Here is an 18744-nt window from a genome sequence, read left to right as displayed (position 1 = left end):
GCATCATAATTTTTCCCATAATATATATATATATATATATATATATATATATATATATATATATATATATATATATATATATTATTTTTTAACTTATCTTAACTTTAATATGATTAAAAAACCTTAATTTGAAACTCTCTCTATCTCTATATATATACATTTTTGCATCTCTATATATATATATATATTTGCTGTTATGCTGTAACACCTACAAAGGGCAAAGTGTACAAATTTAGTTCGTGTAGACCAACGCAAGTGTCCAGCAGCTATGACGTTACTAAACAGTACGTCTCTACTTTTTCGATGTACCGTAAAAAATTAATAAAAGGTAATTATGAATAAATTGTTTTGTAGTGTTGTTCTTCTGTTCTCTTTATGTATCAAGTATTGTATAGTTTCTCCAAATCCTGCCGCTTTTACTTTTTCTGGGAAAAATGGTCATGTCCATGCGGCTCTTCTATTGTACTATTTCCGTCTTTATATCATATCAATGTGAAAACCACCTAACATTCTAATAACCTAGCAACAAGCATACAAGTGCATTAAGTAATAATCTGCTTTTCAGTTTTCACATGGAAATTAACCCATCATTCCTCCTTAGAGGTACCATTCTGTATCCATGAAGCCACCTGTGTAATGTGTGGATGAAGGGGGTGGGTCTTAATTTAAATCAGAAATTAAACCATTCCTATCACTTTCAGCTACTGCTGTATCTACATGTGCACCTCCATGTGCTCTTGACAACAGGTCCGCTCTGCATCCTCGTTTCACAAGGATTCCATAATAACAAAAGTAAGCCTACCAAAATTTTAACCGAATGCCATAAAAGTCTGCAATTCCAATGATCATGGACACACAGAAAGTGTAGCCAAGCAACAAAAAAATGGCTGAGATTGTTGAGGTAGATAGGGTATCTGTCGTTAAGTTTACCAACCCAGTGAAAATATTTGCCTGTACATATTACAAAAACAGAAAACAGTCCACAGACTTTTGATATGAGCAAGAAAACGTGAAACATACACAACTTTCAATGTGAATAACAGCTAGTTTTGCTCACCAGAACAAATGAAGCCAGTAAATTTCGATTGAATGCTTCTTCAAGAGCTGAAATTTTACTTCCGGGGATATAATCAGTAAGCATAAACCCTCCTATAAGCTGAAAAAGAGCAAACTTTTAGTTGCTACGCATCATATTTTATAGAAAATTATTTAAGAAAAAAAAAAACAAGACAAAACAAAAATCAGTTATGATCCATAAAGAAACCAAAATTGTATACACTGATGGATTGCCTCTTTAAGGATGAAAGTTTGTCCTACATTAGAAGCAATAAGATCACCCAAATCCAGTAATGCAGGAATCACATTTGGCCTCAACAATATCCTTTGATATCGTGAAGACAGCTTATTAATCTAAACTTCCTTTTGTCTTGGCAGAATAAATCATGCAAGTAATGTATTTTATTTACATCTAGTCTAAAGTATACTCACAAAGAGCTGTGTATATATTCATTATTCTGAGCCCCAATGCCCATGGCCACACCGAAGATGCTCAAGTTTCTATTGTCGAAATTGCAGGGAATACCTAACCAATGATGTTTGCCTTTACCAAATAATGTTAACATTTACATCACAGGTGTAATGGTCTATGCAGCTTGAGTAGAGTAAATACAAGGTTCATATATTGGGAGCAAAAATTTTACGTAAAGAGCTAGGGATAAGCAGTACAAGTAACACCAATCTCAGAAAGCAGAAAAACAGCATCATTTGCCTAACAACTTCTCAAAATGATGATCCTTGAATCACCAAGGAAAATATTATCATTCTTATGTTTGTCAATGTCTACACATCACAGGGGAAGTCAGGGCTCCTCATGTGCATTCGCCTAAGAAGAGCCACTAGTTGAAATACATCAGATACCTCAAGAGATTCATAAAAGACTGGACTATGTAACGAAAATTCTGGAGACTAGCTCACTGGTATCATGCAACTTCCACATGGGTCAAACATTACATCAAAATTCTTGAGCAAGAAGACAACTCTCTTCTATAAGATATTTAGCACCACGTGTTCCATCTACATGTATTAAACAACACTTCAGAGACAGGATTTATTTTGCAATCTTCCCTTCTAACTTCTAAGGCATCTCATTTGTCCACAACTAATCAGTGCCTTCAGTTCTCCATTAGATTCAGATTGAACCAAACAGAATACTAAGGGGTCATCTACTGGTTAAAGGAAGTAGGTTGTCACGAGATGAGTATTTTGTGCAGCAACCCTGTGCAGCACTTAGACAACAAGGATCTTGGCAAAAAACCATCATATCCCAAGCAATACCCGCCAGGACTAAAACATGAGCCTGCTCAATTTCATAGCAGTCAATGCTCAACCAAACAGACTATCAGTAGAAATTTCTGCATAGAACCAAACCTCACTGGGGAAAAAGGTGACTGTATAATCTCACATTGGTCATTACTCACGACATCATTACCCAAACTCAAGTTTCATTTTACTTGATCTGTCAAATTTTCTTTCTTCAAAAGACAAACGGACCTTTCCCATTGAATGCCCACTATCTGCATTAGACTAGCAATGACTTTCCCACACAATCATTCACCGTGTTTACAACTCTATAACGAGTCTACTGAGACAACCGATCTCCCTCCAATAGTAAAACAGATATAAAGAATGAAATAGAAGACATCTTAATTCAGAAGATAACTCTTTAAAATTGAATTTATCACAATGAAATGCACAAGGGACTATATAAGAACATTTCCATAGAAAAAATAAATAAATAACTCTTGGTAAAATAGTCCTAAACTGGACTTCACGGTAGTGTAGAAACAGTAATAACCTGTAGGTTCAGAGACGCTATCCATGTAACATAGGCCAGGTTGCACTGCCACAGAAAAAAAAAAAAAATTGATTTCCATCAATACTATAGACAACAGACCCAACAGACCCCCATGAAATTAAATAAGAAATTGACAAACTACCATTCTACGAGAAACTCTTTCAATGTGCCTGTCTAGGAGGAGGGTTAATAACCTAGCATGCAGTGCTGAAATTAGTTAGAGTGCCATCTTCAGAATAACAATGTTAAGGAAATTGATAAAGATTATAGCCTGGTTACAGATCTTTTCAAACAAGAGTCATACCCAGTCAGAATACCAAGAAGCCAGGTTTTAATGAAAGCTGCCTTGTTGCTTCTTGATGCAGATTGGGAATTATTTCCAAAGAAAATATAGTGACCCAACTGGACACCAACAAGATATAAGCCCCAATATCCTGGGAAATAACAATAATCAATTACTTGACAAAGATTATTCATCTAAAATTACTAGGGAAAAAAAGGACAAATAAAAGTTACATGGCTAAACAGATAAAACACCACATTCCAGTTCTATTAATAGGAGAAATAAGATTCTGAGATACAAAAATATAAAACAAAACAAAACCACTTTTTTTTTTTTTTTTGACAGTCCTCGTGACTTAGAGATTTCCCATAAACAGAAATCATTAGACCAAACCTCTGATATTAGCCGCATAAGCATTAATTAGTCAAAAGCATAAGCATGTAACAAAAACAAAATGATTCCCAAGCTTAGAAGTATCAATCAAATCATATTTAAATAACATGCAACATACAGGGAACATCTCCCCTGAAATTGAACATAAAAGATCAATATATAGATCACAAGAAAGGGAACTGCAACAGACAACACAATACGCCTCCTTTGTTTGCTTCAAGCGGTCAACCACAGGTTATATAGAGAAGAACTTACTAGCAAAACAAATCTTAAGAGATGTTAAATACAATATGTCTTCATGTGTTGGTTTAGATCAGTTTTTAGCAAAAATTAGAACCAAACTGAAGTAAGCAGCTCATAGGAAAAACTAAAGTCCTCATTTATTTCCTACAGTTTTAATCTCCTATTAGGTCATAATTAGAATACTAAAGTTTGAATCAGAATTTTGTAACAAACTGAGCTAAATCAAATAATGGATACCCAGTCATGTACCCGTGCCCCATTAGTAGCCTATGCTGTCAGTACTGGTTATTGGGGCTTCCATATTCCTTGGATGAAAACAAAGTAGGAGACAAATAAAGCATTGAAATACCTGAACAAGTTCTTTAAGAGACTACACATAAAATGGTTTGAAAGTACAGATATGTTGGCGCATTAATGAATGCATGCAGACAACGAATTGCTAATGTCTTTCCCATTTCATATTATCATTTTAGCCATTCTGATAACATGTATCATTGTTTTTTAGCCATATTTAGCATCATAATAATGTACCGCCTCCCTTTCGTCACATTAGAAGTAGACTTATTTTTCGTCACATTAGTACAGATTTCTTTTCTCTTGCCTTTTAATACCAAACATTTTCATACCATCAAACTTCTGACGTTTTCATAAACTCAAATGGCATAACTCCTTTTAAAATGCAAAAATGTCTAACACCTGTCATTACAAAGCCAATTTAAAAGACAAAACAATATAAAGCATTAACCAGGAAAACCAATACATTTTTTTCCAATTTATCCTCACCAAAAATGCTAAATATCCCTTCTTTGTTTTGGCTTATGATATCCGTTCCCCTTTCATTAGAAAGCAGATACACATTTAACCCACGAATCAACCAACTTTGGTAACCTGAAAATGACAACTTAAACGAGATTAACTCTTCAAGATGCAGAAATAAGATAAATATTAGGTTGAATACACACCAATTAGAATTACTGAACCAAGAATTCCACAATATTTGGGGCGAATATTAATGATTGAAGTAAGAATTGATACAGCAGCAAGTGTAAAAAAGAAATTCCAGTGCACTCCATATTCTCCAACATGAACCTACAGGGGTAACAGAAAACTAGTTTCATAGAGCACTAACTCCGCAAAGAGAGTATTATAGACAACACTAGTAAGAATAAGAAAAACTAAAGAAATATATTATACCTGATAGTCCACACCTGTTGTAGAAACAATCCGGCCAAACCCCAGTAATATTAGTGGACCAGTAGATTTAAGCGCACTCTTCCAATTCCTGCAGAACCATAAACCACTGAGAAAACTCTATACACATATTCATTAATTAGTCGAATCTGGGTATTCAACATCAGGTAATCAATGTATTTCAATAACCTATGGCCAATATCGATATCCCTCACCTTTACTGCACCTACAAATCATGACCATCACAGATGATATTTTACCCTTCAGAGCCCATGGAGATGGAAATACAATGACATTGGACATTTATAGCAAGAACAAGGAATACCATAATATTTATCTTCGTTATGCCACCAGAATACAACATTGTAAAGACTTACAAATCCCTCAAATATAAAATTTGGCCGCACCGAAAATGCAATAAAAACCAATTGAGATATAAAAGGACAACTCAAGCCAAATAATAGATTCATTTCCCAAACTCAAGCAAATTGGTCTGCTCACGACATGAACTTTGTCTTGACTCATTTTTAACTGCCCTGTTGTCTATCAATACTTACACATACATACATATGTTCATGGAGACATACATAGAATGCAAAAATGCACTTGTAATCTCATATTCCAAAAAACAAATTCCTGGAGAAAACATCATTTCCTCATAAACTCTGGTTCCAGTCATTCATATTCAAAGCAAGAAGCTAATTCCAAAACAATAAAGCATAGAATGCTCACATTGACTGGATATTTCGGGCTTGTCGTGAAACTATTGCATTCGCAAACACAAAGGACCCAACCCCTAGATCCATCTGATGTAATCACATAAGATATACATTTCGTCAATTGAAAAGAGAAACATCAGAAAATCTATCGACCAACAACTTGATACAAAATTAGTGACTTAAGTTTAGTAATACAAAAGGAAGAGGAAGATAAGAGAGAGAAAGTCTATCCCCAAGCTCCATCTAATGCACTCACAAGGCTTTAGTTTTGGAAAGTGTTTCAGCTGTAATACAAGTCATTCTGACTTCTAAAGAGAAGCAGAAAGTTATCCTTTTACTTTTCTTCTTAACTCCAATGATTTGACATTTCTTTTCCTCTGTGAACTGACAGGGAGCCAAAACTTAGCCATCTAAGACCACTAACGGCAAACTTCAGCGCATAATCTTCTGGTTAAAAACCATTCCAGCCTGTCAATTAGCTAATGATGAACACAATTCATTCAAGAAGATATGCAGCCACTTTCAGATGGTATAAAGGTAACTCAATTTTTTATGCTGTCATATGGAAGTTAATTTGTAACTAATCAATCAATTAATGCCGCAAGGACACAACACAAGTTCTACTGCTTAATCCTATATCTACCAAGAGACGCTCTTTCTAATTTTTGTACCACAGCTATAGCAAACAACCGTATCGAAAAACAGAAAAAAAATAAAATAAAAATAAGTTAGTAATGAAATAATAGCCATGACAACACGGCAGCAACAATGGCAATGTTGATGAATGACGAAAAATCAGGAACAACAATAAGACATGATACAATGTGTAAGAACTTACCAAACCAGTGCCATAAGTCTCAGTCTTAGCATTTTCTCTGGGAAATATTCTGAAGTCAACAGCCAAGATACAGAAGCATGTTATCAACATCTGCAGCATTTACCCTCCTCGTCATATAAAAGGACAAAATGCAAATGTACTCATCCAAAAAAATAAATAAATAAAAGAGGATGGCAATGTGTAAATGAGATTATGTTACCGTAGACACTCGGTATGATGTTAAAAATGACCTAATAGAATGGATTCTGTGTTCCAAATCTGGAGGCGAACCAAATCTGTATTGAATCATATATATATATAGCTTTCAGTCAGTTTGTTTGCACAAAGCACTCACGCAATACTATTTAGCATTATAGATCTCAGTTTACAAGATCCAACCTTTTAGCTGCTGCCGTTGCAAAAAATAGCATAAACCCCAAAAATGACCCTATATAAGCCCAGTCTGCTAGAATCTGTCATTGATACTACTAAACATAAACACAAGGACAATTGTTGAAAACTAGAAAATTTATATCAAGGTATGGAGACTAGAACACCCAAGAGAAAATGAAAGGAACTTACAGTGAAAAATAAAGTCATGGGAATGAGAATGAAGAGAAAATCCACCATTAATGTAGCAAAGTAAGCACTCAAATTCTTAGGAGCTCCAATCAAATCATCATCCTTCTTCAATGACTTATCAGTGGCGTAGCAATCTGAAGAAACATATTAGCGACAACATATGTTAATCTCACTCAATTCAGGAATTAAAAAGTTAATTTTTGACTAAAATTTAATTACCAATCGGGCAAAATGAGCTGGTTAAATGTCGCAGAACCATTGAAATCTGAAAGCACAATAAATATAAATAAAAAATTGCAATAACCTAAACATAAACAAATGCAGTAATTTTATTTAAGTAAAAAAAGGAACTTACGGGTACAATTGACAAAAGCGCCCAGATTTTGGAAAAAGATGATCCAGTCAAATTGCTTACGAATCTGAAAGGAAAAAAAATGAAATGAAAAGAGGACTTACATGAATAATGGAAATGATGAAGAAATGAGCTAGAGGGAGTGTGTGTACTCTTCTTTTAGTTGCTTGCTTGTGTTGAAAGACGCCATGAATACAAAAGTGAAAATGGCCCCCAAGTGTTGTGATCAGTTAATGCACCTACAAAAGTAATGTGTTTAGTAGTAGAACAAGGGGAAAAGAGCTTATGAGTTCAAAAAGTAAAGACTTACAGTAAAAATATAAAAATTGCAGCAGCCCATTAAAAATAGGAATGCAGCTGACAACATTTACTATCTATTAATTGATTTCCACGGGGGGGTTGGGGTGGGGTTTGGTTGGGGCGAGGGACACACAGAGTAACCCTAAAACCAACCTGCTTGTACAAACTATTTTGTACACATTGACGTTTGTAAAACACTATTGGTTGAATAAAGACACAAATTAATAAAAATAAATCATGTAGGTCAAGTGGTGTTTCATCCAACCTATGTGTTATGCCAGATCAGTTTGTATGGTTTGTGCAAATAGTTTATGTGGTTTTGCAAGATCAAGACGTTCCACAGTTCCACTCTGATCAAAACATGACCATTATGTTGACCTGCTTCAACAGATGTGATTATGAGTGCATCTTCAAATTTGTTCCATATAGTATCTAGTAAAGCAACCAAACAAGAGTAATTAACACAAATAGTCAAATAATATTTTATTACAGAATCTGTTTATTACAAGCACTAACTCAGGACTTGGAATATGGCTATCGATCATGTCTCAAGATCCCAAACCAATCTGCCCTCCAACTATGACTTCTTCCCTATGGACTAGGGATCACACTATTACTAGGATTATCCTTATCAGGAATAGTACACTTTTACTTAAGTAAAGACTAGACAGACTATAGTAAGTGGATTAAGAATATTTATGGGTTGCAAATTGTACAGCTTCAGAATATCATATCTATTCAACAAATAGCATTGTATTTTTTCTATGAACGTTAATTTCAGATAGAATCATGGTAAAATTTAGAAGTCTTAATATTCCTAAAAGCTCTAAGGTTGTGATCAGCTACCGGTAACTAAAGAAAGAACATCCAAGTTAAAGGCACAAACCGATGTTCAAAGGAAAATGGTTGTGATGAAACATTGTGTAAGAAAATTTATGGAAAGATACACATGCATATGACAGTGAATCAAATAAGAAAGGATAAACAGTTACAGAATAAGATTTGAAGAATGCACAAGCTAGGATGACATGACACTTCTCATGGGAAGAAATGTCAGCCAATTAGGACTCACATTTTTGTAAATCAATTTAAAAACACTACTATATAACAATTACTGAAAAAAATAAGGAACAACGTCAGCCTCCTTAGCTACATTGATTGACCATTATTTATGAAATTGTATCATCAATTGTATCAAGAATTACAGTGATCGGTCACAGTTATACATCAACTGTCCAATAAAGCACACGTTAACCCCAAGATTACACCCCGTATGGTTCTCAAACAAATTTGAAGCACAACTAACAGACATCTTATCGCAGCATGTCAACTCATAATAGTAAGCCATTGGGCAAATAGTCAACTCAACTAAGAGGAAAAGAGGCAGACAAATGAAACATTGACTACGAGCATCGTAAACTGAGCTCAATAGCAATCACAACACAACCCATATCATTCATGATCCACCAGCTTTACCAACAAGAGATTTAAGTTTGAAATTTAAGTTTCATGAACACGCCACACCTATCTTGAGTTTACTCTCATGTTAAATATAATTAGAAACTGATAATTCGAAGCATAGGGCCGCAAGGACTAGATCATTACAGACGCGTGCAAGCTCAAATACGACATTAATTTCAGACTCATTAGTATAGTAATAAGCAAATGAGCAGCCTTCACAATGAGAAATCAATTTGCAATACGATTACAGAAACTAAGACAATCAAACCACATTTAATATTACATAAAAAAAACCGTAATAGCCACATCACAGATTATATTTTAGTGCCTTTAATCGAATAATGAAATTTTAGTGCGTTAATCAAATAATGAAACACAGTAACACAGTAATATTAATTGCCTTTACCGTGAGTCTATTTCTCCATTTTCTGATCGGTGAAGAAACGCGTGCGTGCCGCCGGAAATGCTTGCCGCCGTCTAGTAACAACAGAACGATGATTGGTTTTGCGATTCAGTAACAATCGTGAAGAAGAAGATGAAGAAGAAGAAGAAGAAGAAGAAGAAAGGAGTTGCGAGTTGGGCCTTGGGCTTTTGGGTTTTAGAGGTAGGGGTATTTTGGTCCTAAATCACAATTTGGGTTATTTGTGCAGAAAAAGTTTGCAACGGATATTTGTGGTATTAAGAAATTTAGCAATTAACTTCTACATGTTTCTTAGCTAGAACCCTAGAAGTGGCGCTTGAGTTATTATTGGAAGCCATTATTTAGTTTAAATTTATATGTCTGATGGCTGAAAAATATGTTTGGTTTTGAATGAAGAATGAAAAGATGTGAATATTTTGTGTTTGAATGACTTACAGTATTTGCAATGGCTCATAGTTGTTATTATTGAATGATAAAGTGTTAAATTTAGAGTATTTACCTTGCTATTGTAATGTTTGAAATGGTTTGAGATTGCTAATATCGAATAATATTATTAAAATTGAGGTGTTTTACTTGTACCAATTGAAATTTGATATTTAAATGCACACAGGAAGTTTATATAATCAGAAAAATAAATTTTTTTTAATCTAATGCTTACTTTTTAGGATAATTTTATAAATTTTTTTCTTTTATAATTTATTTCTTTTCAAAGACAAAATTGTTTTAAAGCTCCAGTGACATAATTGACTTTTAACTTACATTATATTAAATGATTAGTTATTTTTAACTTTTTAGTGGTAAAATGATAACAGGTTAAATATTAGGTGATCAAATATAGTTATCAATAAATTTGGTATTTAATTGATAATATCCCATATAAAAAATAAAAAAAAATCTCAAAAATTAAAATAAGTAAGGGCATTATGGTCCTAATGTCACAATTTGGGTTAAGGAAAAAGCTTGTAAGAGGGTATTTGTGAGATTAGAAAACTACTTCGGGGCATGTCCGTAAATTTGCCATTGACAACTTAGCAAACCTGTAATGGAACAGTTACACCTTATCATGCACTCTCAGGATGCAGCGTCGGTGTAGTGGAACAGTTGCACCTTCTCCACTTCATCTATATTTCCAGGTTAATTTTAAAATTTTTAATTAATTTGAAGTTTGAGAAGATTACACAATCCTAGGTTGATTGATTTTCGCTAATTTTGATTTTTAAATCAAAGTTTTATGTTCAAACTCTCACGTGCTTACTCAACTCGCTATCACATTTGATGTATACCATCTATCCCAATTGAATTTAGATCCAATGTAGTAGTGTTGACCTTATTTGCGCTGCTTTTTTTTTCTTCATCTCTGGCTTGCATAAAAACTAAAAATAATAACAATAATAATAATGACACATTAAAACTGTCATTAAAACTGTACATGTACATAATTAATGCGTATTGTAGGATCTTTTGCAAATAAATATTAGAAGATGTGGAGAATCTATTCCCATCCATCATAGCCTTTTAAAAATTTATTTAAAAATCTAATTAGCATTGAATGTGAGCCGAATCGAACTGAACTAACTTTTAAATATCATTCATGTTAAATTCTCAAACCCAAATAAATTGCAATGCAAACCAAAACCAATAAAAACTTAACTGAAACCTAAAACATCCACCCTTCAGTTTAATAATCTAAATTCGTGATTCTTTCCCTAACCTTCGTTGCCAAGAAATATATATATATATTTTTTTTTTTGGGTTGTGCATCAGTCCATTGTAATATGGTCTAACCTTGGGGTGGGCATGTGTTGGTTTGGTTTAGATTTTAAGTCAATCTAAACCAAACCATCAAAATTTAGGCCCAATCCAAACCAACTCAAATATTTTTAACTCAACCTAAAGGAATCCATTTGGGTTTGGTTTGAATTTTATAATCAAAATATTTTTTTTATTTTTATAAATTTAATTGTATAAAAATTTTAATTATTAAATTAACATTAAAATATAAAAAATTAGTGGATAAAAAATTATAAATAATAGATTGTAGAATAACTTCATCCTTAAATATTAACCATATTACAATATAAATTCTAACAATGTTAATATAAATTAAAACACGAAAAGACATCTCAACTCAAGTATCAAAGCAGTCCATCAAAATTAAATTAAATTAAATTATTCAATTTTATAATTTTAAATCTTCCAAGAAATAAATCTAAAATTTATTGTAATTAGAAAAAGCTCCAAATTTTCAAATGCGATAAGAAAAATTAGACATGAAATCCAGTTAGATTTAAATTTAATTAAAAAATAACGATATAATCATAATTTATTTAATAAAATGTTATAATCAATTACATTTTTAATTTTAGCAAGTTACAATACAAATGGGACTATAAAATTATATTAGAGGATTTCATAAAAATATTGTTTGAATAATTTATTAAAATATTAATTTAGCCTTTTAACTCAAGTTGAAATTGTAAAAAATTATAATAATAGTGATTATTAATTTATAAATCATTAGTTTTGAAACAATATTAATGACCACCCAACAATAATAAAGACTTAAACTCTAAATTTTGGTCTATCTAAAATTTTTCATGTCAAAGGAAATTTCTTTTTCTTTAAAAGTGGTTAGATTATTTTATATATCACTAGATACATGGCAAAAACACTGGTATAAAATTTCATCTCAATCTTTTTGTTTAATTTATTTTTCACTAACATGTCACATTAAATTTGTCCATGACCCATGGGTAAAGCATACCCAAACTATTATGAAATGATTTTTTGCATAAAAACTCAAATTTAACCCATTTCATTATTTATCTAACTCAAACCATTTTATTTAGTTTGGATTTGGTTAAACCCATGAGTTGTGGGTTTGTGCCCACCCCTAGTCCAACCTTTAAGAAGCTCAAGTTCTAGAGATAATAATTACTAAGGAGAAGAGGAGGGAACAAAATTTGCGGACCAACAATGTGACCATTTTGATTCATCATAAGACCTACACCATCCCTTAATTTTCACTCAAAAGTGAATTATTGTTACAATTTTTAGCCTCAATTTTCTCATGCAATACCGGCTAAGAATATTGCCCGTGACTGTTGTTTATCCTTTTGCAAATGGATGCTCTCAATCTCATGATGTTCTCTAAGAATAAATCAATTGTTTAGCTATGTATTAAGACAATTCGATCGATAATTGATAGTTAGTGTTCCATCAACATCAATAACTATTGACCTCTTTCCATAATTTCAGCTCTGTCATCATAGTATACGTAATACCAATTTAAACCTCATACTAATTCATGTTCTAATGAGCTTTTCAAGGTCGTACGACATAATTAAATATAATACTTTTATAATAGGGTGTAATCAATTATTTATACATTTTTTATCTGATAGCAATAATCTTATACCAACTAATAGAGACTGAAGTGATACGTCGAGGTTTCATAAATATATATACTTAAGAAGCAAAAACTTTATTCAATATATATACACATAAGGACACAACATTAAAAGCTAATAATATTTTTATAAATACATAATAACTGCTTCGTTAAAGATTCAGATAACTAGAGATTTTAAAATCTTACAACACCTAATTAATTCACTTGAAATGTAAAATCTTGGACCGAACATGCATGCTAATTTATAAAATATCATTGAAAAAATTGGGAGAGAATTTTAATTCTTATCTTCTCAATACTCAAATGTAAGAAATCCAGGCGGGATAAAAATCATTTCTCTAGTTGGATATGTAAACCATTCATCACCCGTATTCATATTTACAAATACTTCTTTTAATTGTGAAAAAAAAAATTCCTTTCTAGCTACAGAAACAAATAATCAGTGACAAATATTTTGGCTGTAGTCAAATTTTTCTTTTTTTTTTTCCCTTATGATTATGATGTTGATCCTGTCTATAAGATGTGACAAGGTGGCACCAAACCGTTTCAATAAATGACATTTGTATCCTATTATAGATAGTCAATTATGGTAATTATGATGATGATGCCCATATTAGACCACTATGATTGTTTGATGAAAAATTTTATAGAATTATTTTCAATTTGAATTTTCTAACAAGTGGGGATATATAAATGGAATAATTCATTATTATTTTTGGCATGATAAACAACTGTTGTCAAATAAGGTTAAGCTGCATAAAATACAAATTCTTAAAATGTGGATGTTTGTGGGAGAAAATAACTATATAAACTTAGACTAAGGTTGGTATTAGGAGCTTTTTTTTAAAAAAAAAAGTATTTTTAAGTTGTCCAAGTAATTTCTATAATATATCAAATAATTAATACTTAAATGTTTTTCCAAGAAGCCCTCATAACATTTTTTTTTATAATTCAAAATATGTTTCTGTCTATTTTGTCTAAATTCATTGTATATTAGAAAACGAAATCACATTAATTATTTCCCACAATGTCTACTTATTTGCAATACATTGCATGCTCGCCCTAATAATTGTGTGCTTTAAATATTTTGATTTTTTCCCTAGATATACTTTGATTTGCCTTCAAACCCATGTGCCAATGTTTGATCGCCTCATAGTTGATCATTTAAGCAAACAAAAATGTGCCCATAAAAAAACAAATGAAGAAATTATATATATTCCTAGTTATACAGCTGGAGGTTCGTTTTTTGTGGCCACAATTAGAAGGCTCCATAATCTTGAGTTAGAAAGCAAATGAAAATCACTATATACAACAATGACAAAATTTAATTTAATAGTCTATTTCGATCGGCTGCTCCATGTGAAACTTTATTTGATTTTGTATGCCGTATTTACTGGGAAAAAAAAAAGATTGGATGGGGAAAAAGGAAACCCCATATTTAAGTTTCCACTATTCCGGGTCAAAGAATTTACACTAAAAACTTTTTATTATTCCTCTCTTGCTTCCTCTTTTTAATGGTTCAATTTGTCGTTAATTAAAAGACACTAATTAATCCACACTAGCTAGCTTGTAGAAAGAGAAAGAGATATGAAAAAGAAAAGAATATAAGCAACTTATCAATAAAGGTTAACATTAAATTATTCTTAATTAGTAAGAATAGATAAGACACAAGGAATAATTAAAGTGGTGGTTAAGGGAAGAGCTAGAATGTTTCGTTAAATAAGTTTAAGTTAATTGAGCTACAGATTGACTTCAAAAAAAAGAAATTGCAAAGATTAATTGAGACACAATTATGGTGAAATGATTGCACGTTTCCCGGTACAGATTGGCTTAAGTGAAGGAAGAATGTGTCCACACAAATCTAATCCGATCCCAAGGCTATAAGACAACTAACATGCATGAAGCCTCGTGCTCCTTGGATTCTATAAATCAAGATTTGTTTTAATAGAAAAAAAATATTAGATACATCGAATAGTAACCTAGCTACTTCAATAATATCATTTCATGTTCTTTTATATATATATATATATATATATATGTATGTATTTCACAAGTATATATGAGGGAGCGAGATTGCCGTTAATTTTTTCCCTATAGTTATTGAATTTTACCACTATATATTAGTATTTTCTATAATCTTCGTACTACTTCTTTTTAAAGAAAAAATTAATGAAAAACAAAAGTGTGATTTTTTTGTGGTTGGGATGAGTTTTTTTCCTTCATTTTTCTTTTCTTTCTTTTTTTTTTTTGTGTGAAAATTTTGACCTTAGAGTATTGATATACTATGAAAACAGTAAAACAGAATAAATAGTACAAAATGAAACAAGTGAAAGAGAAAATATCAATCTCCCAACATGTAAAATTATTAATAGATAGATTAATTTAGGTATGGACGTCTATTTTGTTATATGTATCAGTATTTAATTATGCAATGTCTCGTGAATGAAATTGAAATATTACATTTAAGCCATATTGTTAGCAGTGCATGGTAGTATCGCTAATCATAAGAGTTCATTTACAACGCAGAATCTATAAGTAATATCCGTAATATTTTTTAACAATAACAAAGTTTTTGTAATTAGTTATAAAAAAGAAAGAAAATACAAGAAATATTACTTATAGATGTTGCAATTTGTTTTTTTTTTTTTGGGTGAAAATTTTGACATTAGAGTATTAATTTATTATGAAAACAGTAAAAGAGAATAAATAGTGAAAGTTGAAATATGTGAATGAGAAAATTTTAATCTCCAAACATTTAAAATTATTAATAGGTAGATTAATTTAGATACGAATGTGTATTTGATATGTGTATCAGTACTCGTGCAATTATGCAGTGTCTTGTGAATGAAATTGAAGTATTACGTTTATGCAGTGTAATTAGGATTTACATGATCGTATTGCTAATCATAAGAGCTCATTTACAGTGCAATATTTGTAAGTAATATCAGTAATTTTTTTTTAACAGTAACAATTTTTCCATAGTTAATAATAGCATTATCATTTCTACATCTCAAATTTGGATGGAACATATAAAAGAAAATAAAAAATGCAAAGATTGTTACTTACGAATGAGTTAATAATTAAAATTTACGCTCTAGATATTTATCAAACTTATGACATCAATGTCACCTAGAAAATAATCAATTATGGGTGCCCACTTTTAAAAAAGATTTTTGTTGGGATTAATTTACAGTGAAAAACGGAACATCTAGTATGGCTAAGCAGACACTTCACGTGGAAAGATTCATTCTTGAAATGGTTGGTATTTGGTAAACCCAACATGCATCTTCTTCTTCCTCATATTTTTTAATAATTAAAAGATAAGTGTATTCAGGACTCCAACATGGTATCCTATGCAACGAAATCTTTAAAAACAATTCTTATCATTTACCAGATAATACCGAAAGAATAAAAGAAAAATTAATTCATCGCTGCTGGAGAGATAATGTAATTAAATTTAAATATTTAACGTTAAGTCAGAATTAGTCACCAACTTTTGGCTGCAAAACAAACAAACGTAAGTATCAAGTTCTTACGCGATCCACATGTGATTCAGCAAAAGTAAAAGCTCTTCATCAGATCCTGCATGCAAAGCTAAAAAGGACACTTTGATTATTCCATATGCGTCAATTCTCTATCTTCATGGAAACGCTGCCTGCCATGTGGCTGCGTCTTCCTCATTGGCCGTCTTTTTGTTGGCAAAACCTAATTACCTAATCCAATATTACTTACATCTATAGTTGTTCTATTGTTTGGACGTCGGTGCCTTCTAAAATGTGAATTCATGAATCCTTTACAGCACTGTAAAGTTTATATCCAATGCCTTTACAGAACTATAAGATAACGAGTAAAATAAGAACATTTGCACTAGAGAATGACTTATTACGTATGGATATAATTTACAAATCTTTTTTGTTTTAATATACTTACCGCTCAAAAGTTGGCTTAATTAAAAGGTACTCATAAGCTTAATATTATAATTTTATCACATATTCATTTCAGGATCGTAATAATCCTGTTTGCTGTAAAACCGCTGTCTATGGTGACATATCATTCTTAGTTTAGTGATTTCGAAGATTTCACCTTTTACGCATGGCAGTCCTCTCCAAATCATATCGATCCCACACACGGCATGGTGTGTCCATTTGCATACTCAACGTAATGTATATATGTCGCCGATATCAATTAATTGTCACAGGTGTATGCATAAAACTCACACTTAAAAGTCATCTTATAATTAGTTTATGCCAGCCTTAAAATTAGTTCTTATATACATTTGAAAATTTTATGTGTATTTATTTTTTCATGATTAGCCAAAATGTGCATGAATCAATAACCTACCGCAATAGATGCAGCCCAAGAGTACTCAAGATTTTTAAAAGATTAATATATATATTGTATTTGGTTTATAAATGATCTCTCAATTTATTTTGTAAATATGACAGTCCTTTATAGTTCATCCACAAGACCGTAAGTTTCAAATATTGAGGGCTGTTTAAGTAGGCGATGTCACTCTCTCTGAAGAGAGCTATGGGAGGACAAAATTATAAGTTTCAAATACTGAGGGCTGTTCTAGTGCGTAACATCGCTCTCCTTAATCCTTATCATGAGACTGCACAGCTCTCTTCATGAGAGCTGGCCATGTGTGATGTTGCTCTCCTCTTGCTTATTGAACACAATTCTTCAAATATTATAGAGCACGCATGTAGAATTACTTACAGTAATTTCCTTTAAAGCTCAGCTAAATCAAAGATATCCTTAACACCCATCAAGAAACTTCAAGTTAAAAGCCAAAAGAAAACAAAAATTTAAAGGGTTAAATTATCATACAATTCACATTAAAGAAAATGATAGCACCTCCATTAGAGAACGAATATATATATATATTCCCTACCTTGAAATTTTAAAGTGTGAGAAAGTTTGAGAAAATTTTAAAACCGCATGATTTTAAAGCATTATAAAATTAACACTTTAAAATCCTACGGTTTTAAAGTTTTTCTGTATTTTCTTATACTTTAGGGGAAACCTTAGGTGCAATTATGGTACCATGCCACAGTTACATCCAGTCGTTGGATGCCAGTGGATCCCACCAATTTAAGTGTATCCAACGGCTGGATACAACTGTGGTACGGTACCACAGTTGCACCATAGCCTGATCCTATACTTTAAAATCTTATATTGGAAAATTTATATATATACACACACATGTGTATATATATATATATATATTTTTTTTCCAATTAAGAATTTTCAAGTGCAGAAAAGTTCGAGAATGTTAGGAAATTGAGCTTCCTCCCAAGATCACTCCAAGCAATTTATCAAGCAACAAATTAATAGAAAAATTAAATGGAGAATACACCAATCACACAACACAAGATTTACGTGGAAAACTCCAAATCCGGAGAAAACCCACGGCCGTTGTCGAGAGACAACCAGAGAAAAATAATCACTATGTGGAAAATTATTACAACCACTCTCAGAAATAATTTTCTCTCACCCAAGCCTCAAATACATAATCCTGAGAAATATCCCTTAACGAAGTAAACCCGTAATACCCATATTGAGGAGTCAAATGCTCCTTCAATATAACTACATGCTTAAGAATATTTCTCTCTCTTAATTTCTCACCAAAACTTGGATTCTTTCTCTGGGATTTAGGATACCAAGCTCTTAAATGAGAGCTTCCTTTTATAGGCAAGATTTTGCCTAAAATCAA

The 18744-nt window shown here is 31.8% G+C and overlaps 1 protein-coding gene across 3 annotated transcripts; it reads right to left on the bottom strand.

Annotated features, from left to right (window-relative positions):
* Positions 1-491: 491 nt before the first annotated feature.
* LOC102619532 (uncharacterized protein At4g17910) lies at positions 492-9765 on the bottom strand. Of its 3 annotated transcripts, XM_006485230.4 has the most exons (18): positions 9602-9746; positions 8000-8112; positions 7587-7673; positions 7438-7501; positions 7302-7347; positions 7083-7216; positions 6900-6973; positions 6721-6796; positions 6522-6611; positions 5697-5770; positions 4968-5055; positions 4736-4862; positions 4557-4661; positions 3159-3288; positions 2997-3048; positions 2855-2899; positions 1058-1156; positions 492-951 (listed from the first exon to the last, which is right to left on the bottom strand). In XM_006485230.4, exons 3-18 carry the CDS (start codon positions 7622-7624, stop codon positions 799-801), a joined length of 1395 nt encoding a protein of 464 aa, XP_006485293.1. In that variant the 5' UTR covers positions 7625-7673; positions 8000-8112; positions 9602-9746; the 3' UTR covers positions 492-798. The 3 variants fall into 3 exon arrangements, with proteins under 3 accessions (XP_006485293.1, XP_006485292.1, XP_024957231.1); XM_006485229.4 differs by lacking the exon at positions 8000-8112 and having other exon boundaries at positions 9602-9765; XM_025101463.2 differs by lacking the exon at positions 7438-7501 and having other exon boundaries at positions 7539-7673.
* Between the last annotated feature and the right edge of the window lie 8979 nt (positions 9766-18744).

Source organism: Citrus sinensis, chromosome 4 (genome assembly GCF_022201045.2).
Source record: "Citrus sinensis cultivar Valencia sweet orange chromosome 4, DVS_A1.0, whole genome shotgun sequence".
Lineage (NCBI taxonomy): Eukaryota > Viridiplantae > Streptophyta > Magnoliopsida > Sapindales > Rutaceae > Citrus > Citrus sinensis.
The sequence above is the reverse complement of the archived record's forward strand: the minus strand, read 5'-3'. Positions and strand labels throughout refer to the sequence as shown.